General features: G+C 43.7%; 1 protein-coding gene across 1 annotated transcript in view; it reads left to right on the top strand.

The window, feature by feature from the left end:
• The window catches only part of MERTK (MER proto-oncogene, tyrosine kinase), a 129,096-nt gene extending 113,886 nt beyond the window's left edge, over positions 1–15,210 (top strand). Inside the window, exons 16-19 of the mRNA XM_032179101.2 lie at positions 5,160–5,269; positions 7,172–7,331; positions 8,010–8,146; positions 14,199–15,210. Of these exons, the coding sequence (XP_032034992.1) occupies positions 5,160–5,269; positions 7,172–7,331; positions 8,010–8,146; positions 14,199–14,712 (921 nt within the window). The 3' untranslated portion in view covers positions 14,713–15,210. The remainder of the gene's footprint in view (positions 1–5,159; positions 5,270–7,171; positions 7,332–8,009; positions 8,147–14,198) is intronic.
• The last annotated feature ends 2,917 nt before the right edge of the window (positions 15,211–18,127 follow it).

The following is an 18,127-nucleotide window of genomic DNA, read 5'->3' as shown; positions in this document are numbered from 1 at the left end:
TTGATCTCCTGACCATGTGATCTGCCCACTTCAGCCTCCCAAAGTGCTGGGATTACAGGCATGAGCCACCGTGCCCGGCCATGCCTGGCTAATTTTGTATTTTTAGTAGAGACAGGGTTTCTCCATGTTGGTCAGGCTGGTCTCGAACTCCCGACCTCAAGTGATCTGCCCACCTCAGCCTCCTGAAGTGCTGGGATTACAGGAGTGAGCCACCGTGCCTAGCTGGTATGTTGTATAATTTTTCTAATGATTTCTTGGGGGTGTGGGAATTTCATGTTATTGTACAAGAGTGCGTTTTGTAGCAAAAAGATTAAAAATACACAGGGCTATTTGGTGGCCCAAATAGTTTTGTCTATTCAAGAATGTTACATAAATGTAGTCATACATTTATAACCTTTTTTTTTTTTTTCTTTTTGAGACAGAGTCTCGCTCTGTCACCCAGGCTGGAGTCCAGGGGTGTAATCTTGGCTCACTGCCACCTATGCCTCCCGGGTTCTAGCAATTCTCCTGCCTTAGCCTCCTGAGTAGCTGGGACTACAGGTGCCTGCCACCATGCCTGGCTGATTTTTTTTTTTGTATTTGTACTAGAGATGGGGTTTCACCATGTTGGTCAGGCTGGTCTCAAACTCCTGACCTTAAATGATCCGCCCGCCTCGGCCTCCCAAAGTGCTGGGATTACAGGTGTGAGCCACTGCACCTGGCCATTTTATAACCTCTTGAGACTGGCTTTCTTCACTCAGCATTATGTCTTTGAGATCCAACCAAGCTGTGTATATCAATAGTTCATTCCTTCTTTATTGCTGTGTAGTATTCCATTGTATGCTTCTACCACAGTTTATCTTTTCACCTGTTCAGGGACATGTGGGTTGTTTTTAGGTTTTAGCAATCATGAATGAGACTGCTATAAAATTCATGTAGATTTGTGGATGAAGTCTTCATTTTTCTAAAGTAAATGCCCAAGAGTAGGATGCTGGGTCATATGGTAAGTGCATATTTAACCTTATAAGAAACTGTTTTCCAGAGAGGCCGTTCCATTTTACATTCTCACCAGCAGTGTGTGAGAAATGCAGTGCTCCTCATTCTTATTAGGACCTGATATTGTTGCTGGCTTTTCTGGTTTTTCCTTATAGCTGTCCTGATTGATGTAGAGTGATATCTCATCATGGTTTTTATTTGCATTTCCCAAATGACTAATGATGTTGAGCATCTTGCCATGTGCTTATTTGCCATCCTTACATCCTCTTTGATGAGTGTCTGCTGTTCAAGTATTTTGTTTATTTTTTAATTGAGTTGTTGATTTTCTTGTCATGTTTTGAGAGTTCTTTATATGTTCTAGATACAATTCTTTTGTTGGATATATGATTTCCAGAGACTGTTTTCCAAGCTTGTAGCTTGTCATTGCATTCTCTTAACATGGGCAAAAATATTTTAATTTTGATAAAGCCCAATTTGTTAGTTTTTTTAATGAATCATGCTTTTGCTCTCATGTCTAAGAACTCTTTGCATAACCCCTAGTAAAAAGATTTTCTCCTATTTCTTTTCTAAAGATTGTGTGCTTTTACATTTTACATTTAAGTATATGACCAATTATTTTTTGTATAGGGTTTGAGATTTAGTTTAAGATTTGCTTTTTTTGCGTATAGATGACCAATAGCAAAAGACTATCCTTAATCCATGAAAAGACTGTCCTTAATCCACTGAGTTGCTTTTGTACCTTTCTCTAAAAGCAGTTGGTTATATATTTCTGAGTCCTCTGTTCTGTTTCATTAAACTGTGTGCCCATCCTTTGCCCCTACCACATTGTCTTGATTACTGAAGCTTTGTTATAAATCTTAAAATCACCCACTGTGATTCTTCCTACTTTGGTCTACTTTTTCAGAATTGTTTTAACTATTCTGGTCTCATTGCCCTTCCACTGAAACTTTAGAATCAGCTTACCTGTGTCTGGCAAAAGTTCTGCTGTAATCTTATATCCTTTTGAACAAAATAACACATAAGGGAAACAAGTACACAGCATTTTACTGACTGATGAATAGTTTCCATTTGCAAAAAAAATACAAGTGTATTTTCAATGATGGAAAATAACTTTCAAGTATTAAAAAGATAAAAAGGAATGTAGTTTCCTATTTTGTTACTTAGTAGCCACAGATATGATGGAAGACACAAAGCGCATAGACAAATAGAAAAATCAAGCTTTTATTCAGATCTTTTCTTTGTTGCCTGGAATAAATAGCTCCTGCTCCTGCTAGAGCAGCCCAAGACTATTAACAGTGTATTTGATACTGTGATGGCCCAATATCAGTGTTTTTAAACATGCTTCTCCAGGAGGGCTTGGGTGCTGGACCCATAGTGCCACTCTGCCCAGGGCAGACATCATCCCTGGAGCTGTGCAGGGCAGACAGGCAGATGATGAGACATGACCCCAGGTCTCATGGAGATCGATAGTACAAAGGGAGATAGGCTGTAATAACATATGCATCACACAGTGATGTGAGCAGCCTGCTAGAGCTTCAGGGAAGAAATGAGTTCTGACTGGAGAAATGTTTAAAATATTCCACACTGCTGACTGGGTGTGGTGGCTCACGCCTGTAATCCCAGCACTTTGGGAGGCCAAGGCAGGTGGATCACCTGAGGTCAGGATGTGTCCGGAGTTGGTTCCTTCTGGTGGGTTCTTGGTCTCGCTGCCTTCAATAATGAAGCCGCGGACCTTCGCAGTGAGTGTTACAGCTCTTAAAGGTGGCATGGACCCAAAGAGTGAGCAGCAGCAAGATTTATTGTGAAGAGTGAAAGAACAAAGCTTCTACAGTGTGGAAGGGGACTCAAGCGAGTTGCCACTGCTGGCTGGGGGTGGCCAGCTTTTATTCCCTTATTTGTCCGCACCCACATCCTGCTGATTAATCCATTTTACAGAGTGCTGATTGGTCCATTTTACAGAGTGCTGATTGGTGCATTTACAACCCTCTAACTAGACACAGAGTGCTGATTGGTGCGTTTTTACAAAGTGCTGATTGGTGCATTCACAATCCTTTAGCCAGACACAGAGCACCAATTGATGCGTTTTTACAGAGTGCTGATTGGTGCATTTACAATCCTCTAGCTAGACAGAAAAGTTCTCCAAGTCCCCACTCAACCCAGGAAGTCCAGCTGGCTTCACCTCTCAAGGAGTTTGAGACTGGCCTGACCAACATGGTGAAACCCCATCTCTACTAAAAACATAAAAATTAGCTGGGTGTGGTGGTGTATGCCTGTAATCCCAGCTACTTGGGAGGCTGAAGCAGGAGAATCGCTTGAACCCGGGAGGCAGAGGTTGCAGTGAGCTCAGATCGCACCACTGCAACACTTCCAGTCTGGGTGACAGAGCACAACTTCATCTCAAAAAAAAAAAAAAATTCCGCACTGCCATCATGGATATCCTCAAAAGAGTGGTAGGAGGAGTACACTGGAAAATTAAGAGAAGCACACAGTCAGGATCAGAATGAGCAAAGACCAAATGATCTGGGAGCACACCCATGTTTTAAGAAAAGCAGATTGTCTCACATGGCAACAGCAAAGCAATGGAAGGATAGGAGGAGGGGTGATAAAACAGGAAAGAGAAGTTGGGGTCAATGTTTAGGTTCTACAACAAGTAGAATGACTTCACCAGCATGTAATACAAAACCCAACTCAAAATGACTTTCAACGGAGATACAGGATCTCATGCAATAAAGCCCAGAAGTAGCACAGCTCCAGAGTTGGCTAGGTGGGTGCTTGAGGAATTAATTGACAAATTAAAGGGCTACAATTGCATTTGTAGCCCAAGCTATTAAAACAGCTCCTACACAAGAAGAAGGAGGAGGAGAAGAAAGAATTTTCTTAATTTCATTTTCAGATTATTCATCACTAGTATATAAAAACACAGTTGATTTTTGTATGTGTGTCTTGTATCCTACAACTTTGCTGAACTCATTTATTAATTGTGCTACACAATTATTTTTTAAGTGACTTTTGGTCACAGTCTCCAGGAATAACAGAAGTGTTCTAGGAAAAAACAGCACAAATGAATAGTACCTGATACTCATTACGTAAGATGCAATATTTCTTAGGACCCAAATCCTTTTCTGGAAATCAGTATCCAGAAAACCAAATACCCAAATAATACAGAATAGAGGCATAAAACTTCCATGCCTGATTTTTAAACAACTCCATTACTTAAAGATTAAGATTAAGACATTTCATTTATTTATACAGTATGTAATTGACATGTGTCTTGGAGAATAAAATCATTAAAAATGCAATGTCTTCGTGAGTACCATTTTGGAAAACTCATGTTTGGAAAGGAAGCCATGGCAAACCCAGTGCCTTGGGGAGGGTACTTAATGGATGGACCCATTCATGACTGCCAGAGACTTGTGCAAATCCTTTTCTGCAGGGCCATGATTGCACTAAAACACTTAATTGCTACATGGAAGTTTTATCAGCAGTCATCCTCATAACTGATTCCAACAGTGGCTGGTTTTCTAACACAGCAATCTAGTTTGATTTTGATAAGCTAGAGAAAACACTAGACTGTTGAAACTTGTAGGCAGGCCCTACAGAAACAAAATGAAAATTCCTGAATATGTGCTTATGGTGCTTTGTTCCTGTGATAAGAGGTGAAGACTCTCCTAATTTCTGTTTAGAAGAAACAAGTATCTTTCAAAACATTTCAAAGTAAAATGATAGCAGATAGGGGTGCCTAATTGGAAACAGCTCATCTTAAGTGGACCTTTCCCCTCCCAAACATTAGACCCCTGACACACACACACACCTCGCCGCTGCTGAAGCCAGACCAGCTGTCCCTTTCCCTCCTCTGCGCAATGTGTGTGCTCTGTCCCACTCTGAAGGATACAGGGAAGGATCACATTTGACCTCATACCTTGTGAAAAGAAACAATGTCATTCACTGTAAATACTTTTAAAGATGGGGAAAAGAGAATATGATGTTTGCCAATAAGTTTAAGGTTTTTTTCATTCCTTTTTAAAAACCTTATTTGTGATATTAGTGATATGGAAATAAAAGATTTGTTTCCTTATTTCATCATTACACTGTAATAAATTAAAGCATCCTTTCCCCCCCAGGCAGAAACTGCTTGCAAGTTTTCCTTTTTAAAAGATAGTCTTTTTATTTCCTCTATCATCTAGCATATTCCTCTGCAGACACTGTTGAAGTTCATGATGGATATTGCCCTGGGAATGGAGTATCTGAGCAACAGGAATTTTCTTCATCGAGATTTAGCTGCTCGAAACTGCATGTAAGAGTCCTCGGCTATCCTGGAAGGGTTTGGACCTCATGGTGTTTGGTCTTTGCAGGGTTAGGGAGATGACCTGTTCCTGTTTAGATAGGAAAGGAAGCTGCAGTCAGAGGGGGATGGTGTGGCTTGCTCCGAAGATGGAAATATGGCTGGGTGTTTGGGAGTTTTCACTGCCTCTGCATCTGAGAGTCTGGTTGGCTTCCAAAGCTTTCCCTTATGGCTCCAGTTTTACCGTCACTCTCTCAGTTAGGTAGGAATGCGAGGTGTGACCCTTGTGATCCGTCCCCATGCCATCAGCTAGCTTTGGACCTAGTTATGTGTACGTCAGCTCCTCTTAAAGACAGCAGTGAAAACCATAAAGGCTTTTCCCTAAGTTTTCACAGCACTTCCTTAGGAAGAAGTTTTGTACTTTGAATACATGGAAGCTGTCCTTTCACAACACACAATGGCTTCATTATACAAGAAATGTGGACTTAGGGTTCTCCCTATTTCTTCAACCTGCTTCAGCAGAGCCATTGTCTGCTGTAAATCTTCAAAAACAATAACTATGTCTTGATTTTAAGTTTTTTATTGCAAGAAGAGGGAGTAGTCCTTCAATGTATTTTGTCATTTGTTTTTCTTGGTCAGAGATGTGACAATGGGGCCTGCCCCCTCCCGCCTCCCAGCCAACCCTGCCCCTAGGGCTCCTACCCCTTTCACCTCATTTTTGAAAACACTAAAGGGGTTTTGGTTTTGTTATTATTATTATTTAAATAGTTTTTTGACCATGGAGGGAGAATCATGAAAACTCTTTTTCCCTTACTATTTCCTTCATGTTTTCCCAGTAGGTAGGGTGACCAGCTTTGCAGTTTACCCTGGCCTGAGGGGCTTCTCAGGACAAGGGATTTTGAGTGTAAAAAGTCAGTGTCAGGCAAACAGGGACAAGTTAGTCACCTTCCCCAGACTACTTTATATCCATTTCTTCTCCTTCTCTTCCTTTTATTCTTTCTTCTCCTCTTCCTTCTTCTTGCGTAGGAGCTGTTTTAGTAGCTTGGGCTACAAATGCAGTTGTAGCCCTTTAATTTTTCATTTAATTCCTCAAGCACCCACCTGGCCATCTTAGCAAGAAGCCCAGCATCTTGCTCTTACTGCATGTAATTCCCCGTCTTCCCCAAACTCTCAGGGGGCTTACTTAGTCCTCAGGGCCAGTGCTGCTTCCAGACCTCTGGTAGGAAGGCTGCTGGGGTCCTCGATCAGTCCACCAGAGGGCTCTGGTTTTGAGCTGCTGCTCTTTCTGCTCCTGCTATGCTGCGTCTCCATGTTCTCCAGCTGTTTCTATCCACTGTGCACAGGTGCCCTTGCTGGTCCGCATCCCACACAGATCAGAGTGATGCAAGATTGCATCACTTGAGGCCAGGCGTGGTGGCTCACACCTGTAATCCCAGCACTTTGGAAGGCCAAGGCGGGCAGATAACTTGAGGTCGGGAGTACGAGACCAGCCTGGCCAACATGGTGACACTCCATGTCTACTTAAAAAAAAAAAAAAAAAAAAAAAACTAGCCAGGTGTGGTGGTAGTGTGTACCTGTAATCCCAGCTACTCGGGAGACTGAGGCAGGAGAATTGCTTGAAACCGGGAAGTGGAGGTTGCTGTGAGCTGAGATCGTGCCACTGCATACCAGCCTGGGTGACAGGGTGAGACTCTTATCTCAAAAGTCTCAAAAAAAAAAAAAAAAAAAATTGCATCACTTGCTCTTGCTCTTGCTCTTGCTCTGCCACTGGTCCCAATGCAGCATGCTCACATGGTGGTGGTGTCTCTGTGTTCTTTTGGTCAATTATCATAAGTGTTTTCACTTGTGTCTGATACAGACCAGTAATTTAAGGCATTGCCTGACACTGCTGAAGACATAACCTGCTCTCTGTAGGTTGCGAGATGACATGACTGTCTGTGTTGCGGACTTCGGCCTCTCTAAGAAGATTTACAGTGGCGATTATTACCGCCAAGGCCGCATTGCTAAGATGCCTGTTAAATGGATCGCCATAGAAAGTCTTGCAGACCGAGTCTACACAAGTAAAAGTGACGTGGTATGTACACAGCTTTGATTCAGGGGCCCCACAGTGCAAAGAGGAGGGCATATTGAAAGAAATGACTTCAGCTGGTATGGCAAGACATTTTACTCTTTGATAAATGGAGGATTGGGAGCTTGCTCAGATCTCTCTTTTATATCTTACCATCAGATACTTTAATTCGGGTGGAACAGTGGATTCTGGTGAAGTGTCCTGACATTCAGAAGATGTGTGCTTTGCGAAAGCCCTTAATTTCTTCCCATTTTTCCTTGCTGTCAAAGGATGACTCATTGCCCACAACTAGGATATTTCATAGTCACATTAAATTGCATGAGTTCATCCACTGGCTCTTGGAACCTAGATGCTATATGAAAGGTGCTGTGTAATTACGCCCTTGACCCGAGATAAGGAGAAAAAAGCACCTCACAGCAACAGTGGAGGAGAGCACTAAGCAGATGTGTGACGAGGCTGTTTCTGCCTTTGCCAGATTTCCCAGAACAGCTTTTGTAGAAGTGGAGAACTATGACACTCCAACCCCATGTTATTGCCGCGTTGGGAGAGCAGTGCGTCTCACGCATAATTGCCAGCTTTGTGCATGATCGTCAGTGTTTAAGGAAATGACCTTTCCCAGTGAAAAAGTCCATTCAGGCTTTGTGGAAAGGCTTGCATCCTAACTTGTTGTTGCTTTGTTACCAGTGGGCATTTGGCGTGACCATGTGGGAAATAGCTACGCGGGGAATGACTCCCTATCCTGGGGTCCAGAACCATGAGATGTATGACTATCTTCTCCATGGCCACAGGCTGAAGCAGCCCGAGGACTGCCTGGATGAACTGTGAGTGGGCTTCTCTGTCTCCCTTCCATGCTCTGCATGGGGCAGCCACCTGGCTCTGCAGTGACCTTGGAAACACAGCCATGGGAGGGGAAGGGGACTGCTGTTAGCCAGATGGGCATGTGCAGAGGGGTGGCACCCACAGACACCCCAGCCCAGGAGCCATTCCCGATGTGGGAGATAGTGTGTGGTATCTCCAGTGAGCCCACTGAGGCTAACTCATCCAAAGGGCCTCAGTCTCGAACGACAGACACTGTCAAGACAAGGCAATGGCACCTGTCCTAAAATTCCTTACACACCTCCAGGAAATATATCCACAGACAATAGCTTTGCCCTATAGTGCATGAGGTCCTTGAATGATTCCTCACCCTCTTTTGGTCCAGTTATCTTTCTCCTTCTATGTAGCATTTCAAACACTCCACTCACAGTAGTATCCTTCATCAGGAAACTCAGAAATCTAAACCAGTGACTTTGGGATCAGGCTGCTCATCAGAATCGCTTGGGAGATGGTGTAACAATACGATTCCTCGGCCCTGTTCCCGGAAATTATGATGCTTTCGGTACAAAGTGAGCCCAGAAATGTGTGTTTTAGAATGCTCCCTGGGGCTGGGCGCAGTGGCTCATGCCCGTTATCCCAGCACTTTGGGAGGCCAAAGAGGGCAGATCGTTTGAGCCCAGGAGTTTGAGACCAGCCTGGGCAACATAGAGAGAGCCTGTCTTTATTAAACAATAGTAAAATAAGGCTGGGTGCGGTGGCTCACGCCTGTAATCCCAGCACTTTGGGAGGCCAAGGCGGGTGGATCACGAGATCAGGAGTTCGAGACCATCCTCGCTAACACGGTGAAACCCCGTCTCCACTAAAAATACAAAAAACTAGCCGGGTGTGGTGGTGGGAGTCTGTAGTCCTAGCTACTCGGGAGGCTGAGGCAGGAGAATGGCGTGAACCTGGGAGGCGGAGCTTGCAGTGAGCCAAGATCACACCACTGCACTCCAGCCTGGGCGACAGAGTGAAACTCTGTCTCAAAAAAAATAAAAAAATAAAAAAAAATAAAATAAAATGCTCCCTGAGAGATCATGTGTTTAGACAGGAGAAAGAACCACCAGCTGTGACACACACACGGCACACATCCCATCCTGACAGGGCCCCCTTCTTCAAGGCCAGGCAGTATGGGGAAGAGACCCAGGCCTGGGAGTCAATAGGCCAGGCTCTGCTTCCTAACTGGCCCTGTGAGTGGCCATGGCAATTAATCTCCCCCAAGCACTTTGCTGACCTTATTAAAATAATTTCTTGTGGCAGTGCCGGTAACTTGGTGATGGTGATTTGAACCTTCCTAATGGGGAGTCTCCTCCCTGTATAATAAGGGCCATGGGCTTGGAGAGGGGCATTCTCACCATATTTAGCGAGAACATTTCAGGACTGTGGGCCTGCGCTGGCTCTGTCATGGAGTGCCATGCCTGGGCCGGAACAGGTGAGTGTGGACAGCACCCTCCCTACACACACACACATACACACACACACACACACGCCCTGCTGCCTCACATGGGAGCCTTGGTCCATGGCAGCACCCTCCCTAGACACACACACACACACACACACACACACACACACACACACACACACACACACAGGCCCTGCTGCCTCACATGGGGGAGAGAGCCTGGGTCCATTTACCCACAGGCTTTCCAGGTCCCTTCTAAGCCAAAAAGAAGGAAACTGTTTTAATCAGAGCCTCGTCCCGTTGGTAGTGGTTGGCGGTTTGTATTGTGGTGGTAGATGTATAACATTAAGAAGAGAAACAAGCACTGTAAAACCTTTAAAACATCCTGAAATGCTAATAAAATTAGTTCTAGGGTTTCACGGTAGTTTTTAAAAGTGCCATGTTTATGAAGTGCCTGCTTCTGAAAAGAAGGAAGCATTTCAGTCAAACAATATTGACTATGGAAAGAGTTTTGTTGCAGTTTCTTTCTGAGCTTTCCTTGCCCACCAAAAAAAGTTGGTATTTGCAGTGATTATGTTGGGTCTTAGCAAGGTCTAAGCTGTGTCACATTGTGGTTTTTAGAGCCAAAACAAGTGAATGCTGAGTTAGTTTTCTGCAAGACATTCTAGGGGACAAAGCAGCAGAGTCAGCACACGCCATGTGGCTGGGGAAGTCAGGCAGAAAGTGGCGAAACTGCCACCACCCCCGCCGCCTGTGGGCTGTATGCCCTGGGTGTGCTAAGGGGGCTATGGCTGTGCTGTGGCCTCGGGGCCCCCGTGAGCCAGGCTTTCTTCCATCTCCTCTCGAATCTAGATGCTAGGTAACAACAGCATCCCCCAAAGAGGCCTCTGTTCCATTTCTGAGCCATTTCCTTTGAAAAATGAACTCAGGCTGAGTGCAGTGGCTCATGCCTGTAATCCTAGCACTTTGGGAGGCCGAGGCAGGAGGATTGCTTGAGGCCAGGAGTTTGAAATCAGCCTGGGCAACATAGTGAGACCCCATCTCTACAAAAAATAAAATTAGCTGGGTGTTGTAGGGCATGCCTGTAGTCCCAGCTGCTCAGGAGGCTGAGGTGGGAGGATCACTTGAGTTTAGGAGGTTGAGGCTGCAGTGAGCTATGATTGTGCCACCACACTCCAGCCTGGAGTGTCTCAAAAAAAAGAAACAACTACCAAAAAAAAACCCTAAAACACAAATCTAAAGTGTTTCACATGATGGCTGAAATAGTCAATGTGAGGGAAAGGTCAGTGACTCTTCTTCATAGTGAAGGAGGTAGAGGTCACGGATGAGAGCAGGGACCCTGCGTCAGAGGGACTGGTACTGCCGCCGACTGTTGGCCTGACTTCAGTCAGTTCCTCTCCTCTCCAGGCCTCAGCTGCCCTGTCTGTGAGTGAGACTGCATCTCTTCCTTCATGGGGCCGCAGTGAGGAGTAAACGGTTAGGGCCCATCAGCCCACACACAGCTGGCACTTGCTGGTCATGTTCTACCTGCATCAGCCACCTTGAAGCTGCAGTTGCGCGGACTCAGGGGCTCCTCTCCGGGACTCACCTGATGCCCATCCCAGCACCACCCTCGCGCTTCACACACTTGACCAGCCTAGCATTGCCCTCACACTCTTATTCATCCTGGCACCCAGGACCTGGCGTGTTGGCTGGCACGGAGCTGGCCCTGCCTCTTGCCTGCTTCTTGTCTGCCCCAAGGACCCCAGCTTACACCCACCTTCTCCATCTCAGAAACCCTCCTCTACCCATTGATCTAATCCCTCCCTCCACTGCCACCTGAGGCATCTGAGATCTGGAGAAGGGACAAGATGGGAGTCACAGTGGGCTGAGTGGCAGATCTGGGTAGACACTGGCTAGCACAGTGGAAGCACAGCTGATAGGAGATAGGCATCATTTCTCTGTGCGGACTTGCAGCCTGCACTCGGCCATCCTCAGAGCCAGGAGCAAAGCAGGTGCTTGAAAAATATGAGTAAAGTCATACATTTACAAATTTTGTAAATTCATATGATTGCACTTAATTGTGCTAAAATATACATAACATAACATGTACTCTCTTAACCAGTGTGTACAGCTCAGTGGCGCGAAGTGCATTCACACTGTTGTATAACCATCACCACCATCTATCTCCAAAACTCTTCTCATCTTGTAAATCTGAAAGTCTCTACCCATTAAACTAATCCCATTCTCTTCTCCCCACAGCCCCTGGCAACCTATATGATCACATCTTTTATAAAATCTCAGCAGAAAAATAAAAATGACCATTTACAAAAGCAATTACCAAACTTATTTTTCTTTCTATCCATAAAATTTTATAAAATCTAAATCACTAAATATCACAGCCTTCCTATTACTTACCAGATGGGGGCTTCTTGTTAATCTCCTTGTTCTACTACGATGAAATTGCCCATTTGTGGGAGTAGGTTAGACAGTATACATGTTCACCATGTCTTTAAAAGTCATATTTATATTTTTATACATTTGATAAGGTATTGAATATTAAAGGAAAAGAAGTTTCAAAGTGATATTGATACTATTCTACTCAGAAATAAAGATAAATTATTTAAATACTTTCTCCTAAGACATGAAATAAATGAAAGTAAGTTAAATACCACAGCCTCTTGATGAAATAATGAAAAGGAGATTATGTCCCTAAGAACAGAATGTCTCAAAGCCCATCTCAGATGGTAAACAATCAAGGCTCTGTGGAAAACGGAGTCATGCAAATTGACTTATGCCTGAAAACCTCAAAAATAAAAACAGAAACTGTCTGTCAAGTCTAAGTGACCATCTAAAGAAGGTAAGACAGGGAAACAAAACAGAACCCCTAAGCCTGAGATAAGAACAAGGATTGTGAGGCAGGGAAATGCACTGTGCCATTGTCTAGGCCTACGTTCGGGATCAAGCTCTTTACATGCATGGCACTTTGCCAGCCTCCACCTTCCGGATGTGTGTGCAAGTGTTGATAAAGCCTGGGAAGTGGACAGATGAAAAGATATTATTATACATCTACGTGAATGAGATCTGTGTGTTGTGTGTGAAGTGGCATGTTAGTAGAATTAGCCAAAGGTTCTATAGGCTGTAACTAAATGTCAATATGGAAATTGCATATTTCTGTTCATAAGATGCCAGTAATTTATTGCATGGGTCAGATGATTTAAATTTGGGTCTTTTTTTTTTCCAGTGATACATGAATTATCAGTTTCTCAAAACAGAAAAGAATCAAAATGAAATGATGCCTAGGCATGCTGGTGTGTACCTGTAATTCCAGCTACTCTGGAGGCTGAGGCAGAAGATCACTTGAGCCCAGGAGTTCAGGGGTTCTCCACCAGCCTGGGCAAAATAGCAAGACTTCGTCTTATTAAAAAAATAAATACATCTATTAAAAAAAAATATATATATATATATATACACACACACATTTTTATATCTATACACATTTCAAGCCAGGCATATTGGCATGTGTGTGTATATATATATATATGCCATATATGTGTGTGTGTGTATATATATATATATATATGCCATATGTGTGTGTGTATATATATATACATATATATATGTGTATATATACATGCCAATTAATATGCCTGGCCCTGAAATGTCAGGTCTATCAATTATAAGTAAAGAAACATTTTTAATGAAATGATGGTATAACTCACTCTTCATCTCAGCCTATTGATTCCTAATTGTCATCTGTCTTACTGTGCTCCATTAAATGTCCCTCCATTGGAATTCTTACCCATATTAGATACTGGGATGAAAAAACCACCCAGAAGAGAGTTGCCCTCTATAAAACAAAGTGGAAGGGGTTGTGAGGAGCACTTGGACGCAGGAGTTCTCCAATCTGAATCTGAATCCCTGGCTACCCACATGGCCGTGGCACGTTCTGTAATGTCCCTGAGCCCACTGTCATCTTCATTACAAAGTGACAATGACAGGGCTGTTGAGAAGACTAGATGGAGTGATACACAGCACACAACTACCCCCCTGCCCTCACCCCTGCTCCTGACCTTCTTAGCCCTAGCCCCAGGGCCCCAACTAACTCAGCTGTCCTTGTAACAACTCAGTTTGATGGCATAGGGCAGAGGTCAGCAAACTTTTCCTATAAAGTGCCAAATAGCAAATATTTTTGGCTTTGCAGGCCTTTTAGCACCTGCTCAACTCTGCCATTGTGACATAAGAAGTCATAGGTAACGTGTAAACAAATAAGGATAGCTGTGTTCCAATAAAACTTCATTTACAAAGCAGACAGTGGGCCGGATTTGGCTCATGGGCCATAGTTTGCCAGCCGCTATATAAAGAAAGAGACCTAAATACTCCTTATCTGCAAAGTTAGAAATAATTGCCACATATGTGCTCTTCCTAGAAACAGAATCACTTTTTTGTCAAATACCATGGAACATTTACAAAAGTTGTATAAATATTAGGCCACCAAAAAAGTCTCAATAATTTTTATAAAAAGTAGAATGAATGCTGATTAAAATGTGATAAAGATTCTTTAAAAACAAAGGCGTGGATTGCACCAAGAGATAGGTGCTGTGCTGGGAGATAATCCACTTCTTTTTAACTTTCAGGTATGAAATAATGTACTCTTGCTGGAGAACCGATCCCTTAGACCGCCCCACCTTTTCAGTATTGAGGCTGCAGCTAGAAAAACTCTTAGAAAGTTTGCCCCACGTTCGGAACCAAGCAGACGTTATTTACGTCAACACACAGTTGCTGGAGGGCTCTGAGGGCCTGGCCCAGGGCTCCACGCTTGCTCCACTGGACTTGAACATCGACCCTGACTCTATAATTGCCTCCTGCACTCCCCGCGCTGCCATCAGCGTGGTCACAGCAGAAATTCATGACAGCAAACCTCATGAAGGACGGTACATCCTGAATGGGGGCAGTGAGGAATGGGAAGATCTGACTTCTGCCCCCTCTGCTGCAGTCGCCGCTGAAAAGAACAGTGTTTTACCGGTGGAGAGACCTGTTAGGAATGGGGTCTCCTGGTCCCATTCGAGCACGCTGCCCTTGGGAGGCTCATTGCCCGATGAACTTTTGTTTGCTGACGACTCCTCAGAAGGCTCAGAAGTCCTGATGTGAGGAGAGGTGCGGGGAGACATTCCAAAAATCAAGCCAATTCTTCTGCTATAGGAGAATCCAATTGTACCTGATGTTTTTGGTATTTGTCTTCCTTACCAAGTGAACTCCATGGCCCCAAAGCACCAGATGAATGTTGTTAAGTAAGCTGCCATTAAAAATACATAATATATATTTATTTAAAGAGAAAAAAATGTGTGTATATCATGGGAAAAGACAAGGATATTGTAATAAAACATTACTTATTTCATTTCACTTATCTTGCATATCTTAAAATTAAGCTGCAGCTGCTCCTTGATATTAACATTTGTACAGAGTTGAAGTTGTTTTTTCAAGTTCTTTTTTTTCATGACTATTAAGTGTAAAAATATTTGTAAAATGAAATGCCATATTTGACTTGGCTTCTGGTCTTGATGTATTTGATGAGAATGATTCATTCAATGTTTAAAGTTTTATAACTGATTAATTTTCTGATATGGCTTCCTAATAAAATATGAATAAGGAAGGATATGTTGAACTTACTTGAGACTTGAAAGACAGTGGTCGGCAGCGGTCTTGTGGCCTTTGCAAAGGAATTCCCTTAATGCCTGGTCCTTGGAGCAATTGCTCTGACCATTCTTGGCATTGCTTTATAGGGATATGGAAAAACCACACCACGGTCCGTAGATAAGGAACAAAAAATATTAAAGGATTGAAAAATGCTATGTGAATGGAAAGATTTAAAATTGGCTGAAGAAGAGAATCTGGCAGGTGAAGCACTTTTCTGTTTGGGAGGCCTAGCTCATGGGAGGTAGGCATGGGCAGTGGGGCAGGGCATAGCTGAGCTCACGTCCTGCCTCTGCCACTTTGTAATAGCCATCATTTATAGAGTACTTGTTTCAGGAACTTTATGTGAACCATCTTATTTAATCCGTATGTCATTATAACATGGTACAAATGCCATCATCATGTATGAGCCAAGAAATCCAGGCTTAGAGAGACTGAATAACCTGCTTGTAGCCCACATCTTAACAGTGGGGGAGCCAGAATTTAGAACATCTGATTCTGGCTAGTTCTATGCATGTGATTTGGGGGTTGTATTAGTCCATTCTTGTATTGCTATAAAGAAATACTTGGAGCCGGGCGCGGTGGCTCAAGCCTGTAATCCCAGCACTTTGGGAGGCTGAGGCGGGCGGATCACGAGGTCAGGAGATCGAGACCATCCTGGCTAACACGGTGAAACCCCGTCTCTACTAAAAACACAAAAAATTAGCCAGGCGTGTTGGCGGGCGCCTGTATTCCCAGCTACTCGGGAGGCTGAGGCAGGAGAATGGCGTGAACCCAGGAGGTGGAGGTTGCGGTGAGCCGAGATCGCGCCACTGCACTCCAGCCTGGGGGACAGAGAAAGACTCCGTCTCAAAAAAAAAAAAAACAAAAAAAAACAAAGAAATACTTGGGGCTGTGTAACTTATAAAGAAGTTTAATTGGCTCACAATTCTGCAGGTTATATAGGAGGCACAGTGCTGGCATCTGCTCAGCTTCTGGGGAGGCCTCAGGAAGCTTGCCATCATGGCAGAAGGCAAAAGGGGAGCAGATGTCTCACATGCAGGAGCAGGAGCAAGAGGGAGAGGGGAGGTACTACACACTTTTCAACAGCCAGATCTCACGAGAACTCACTCACTATCACGAGAACTCACTCACTATCACGAGAACAGCACCAAGGGGCTGATGCTAAATCATTCATGAGAAATCCACCCCCATGATCCAATCACCTCCCTCCAGACCCCACCTTCAACACCGGAGATTACGACTGAACAAGAAGTTTGGGTGGGGACACAGATCAAAACCATATTAGAAATCTACTCCAGAGCTTCTCAACCTTTTTACTTTAATAAACATATATCACTCTATGCCATGCATGGCACTCATTTAATTTTCATAACAACACTACCAGATAGGTACTACTATTATCTCCACTTCACAGATGGGCAGACTGAGGCAGGAAGAGGCTAACTTATGCTGCTAGTAAGGGCAGCAGAATGACGCAGTCAGTTGAATTGTTGATTTCCCAGCCTTCAGGGCAGCTGAGCAGGCCCAGAGCCACTGGCATCTTCAGGCCTGTTTACTCCCCACCAGTGAGCAGCCTCGCCTAGGCCTCTCCCACAGCCTTCAAGAATCAGAATCTACATGGGGTCCAACAGTGTGGCTCTCACCCAGGTTCTGGTCCCAGCTGCCCACCCAGGCACCCAATCTCCAGGGTGAGCCAGCTCCTCTGTTACTGTGAAATGCTCCATATGAAAAAGTTCTGGCCCGATGTGGGGATTCACACCTGTAATCACAACACTTCAGGAGGCAAGGCAGGAGGATCACTTGAGCCCAGGAGTTCAAGACCAGCCTGGACAACATAGTGAGACCCTATATCTACAGGAAAAAATAGCCAGAAATGGTGGTGTGTGCCTGTAGTCCTAGCTACTCTGGAGGCTGAGGCAGGAGGATCACTTGAGCCCAGGAGTTTGAGGTTACAATGAGCTGTGATTGTGCCACTGCACTCTAGCCTGGGTGACAGAGCGAGACTGCGTCTCTAAAAAATTTTAAAAAAAAAAGTTCTGAGGGTTTGAAAAGAATCTGTAAAATGCCACCATTATATTTTATTTGTGAAAGAAAAAAAGCTGTAGCTCCTATAAAGATAACTTACACTGTTGAAAATTTTTGGTCATTAAAAAATGAAAAAATTTATCACCTACTTGTATAAACAGTTTCTTATTGATGGTAAGTAGCAAGAAGTTGAAGAACTGATCATTAAAGTCTTGATCAGGACCTAATGGTGACTAGTTCAAACAAAAAAAACCCACCCCAATATAGAAAAGTATGCTCATATCTATGAGCAAAATAAGGAATTATAAACATTGAAAAATGTTATTTGGAAGTTTAATATAAACTTAATATTAAATATCTATGCTCACATACAGTACTTCGTATTTTATATTTCTAATTTTAACAGCATAATGTAAAAAATGTACAATGAATAGTTCATCAAACGCACCACAGCCCTCTAAATCCTGTCCGGTATCTTCTGTGTGGTCTGAGCAGGGCTGGGGAGCCTGGGCCAGTTCTGCTACAGGAGAGTGTAGAAGGCTGAGCCAGCTGTGGCTTCTGGCTTTTCTTGAGACACCAAGAAACGTAGCAGAGAAATTCACTTCAGCACACAGCATGATGCACCCAAATGTTGGTTAAAAGTGGTGTGATGAATGAGAATGAAGCTGGGCTACCATTGTTCTTCACATTTAAATCTCCGAATGTTAGTGTTCTTCTTAGCCACATTGGAATATTTGAAAATTTGGAAAGAACTAACTTTCAGACGATCCAATCATTGGCAAACTCTCATACGGTCTTCTGAGCATAAACTGAAAACAGCTTTTCAAATTCTCTTTCATAGAAA

This window comes from Hylobates moloch, unplaced genomic scaffold, assembly GCF_009828535.3.
Source record: "Hylobates moloch isolate HMO894 unplaced genomic scaffold, HMol_V3 SCAFFOLD_15, whole genome shotgun sequence".
Classification (NCBI taxonomy): Eukaryota; Metazoa; Chordata; class Mammalia; order Primates; family Hylobatidae; genus Hylobates; species Hylobates moloch.
The sequence above is the reverse complement of the archived record's forward strand: the minus strand, read 5'-3'. Positions and strand labels throughout refer to the sequence as shown.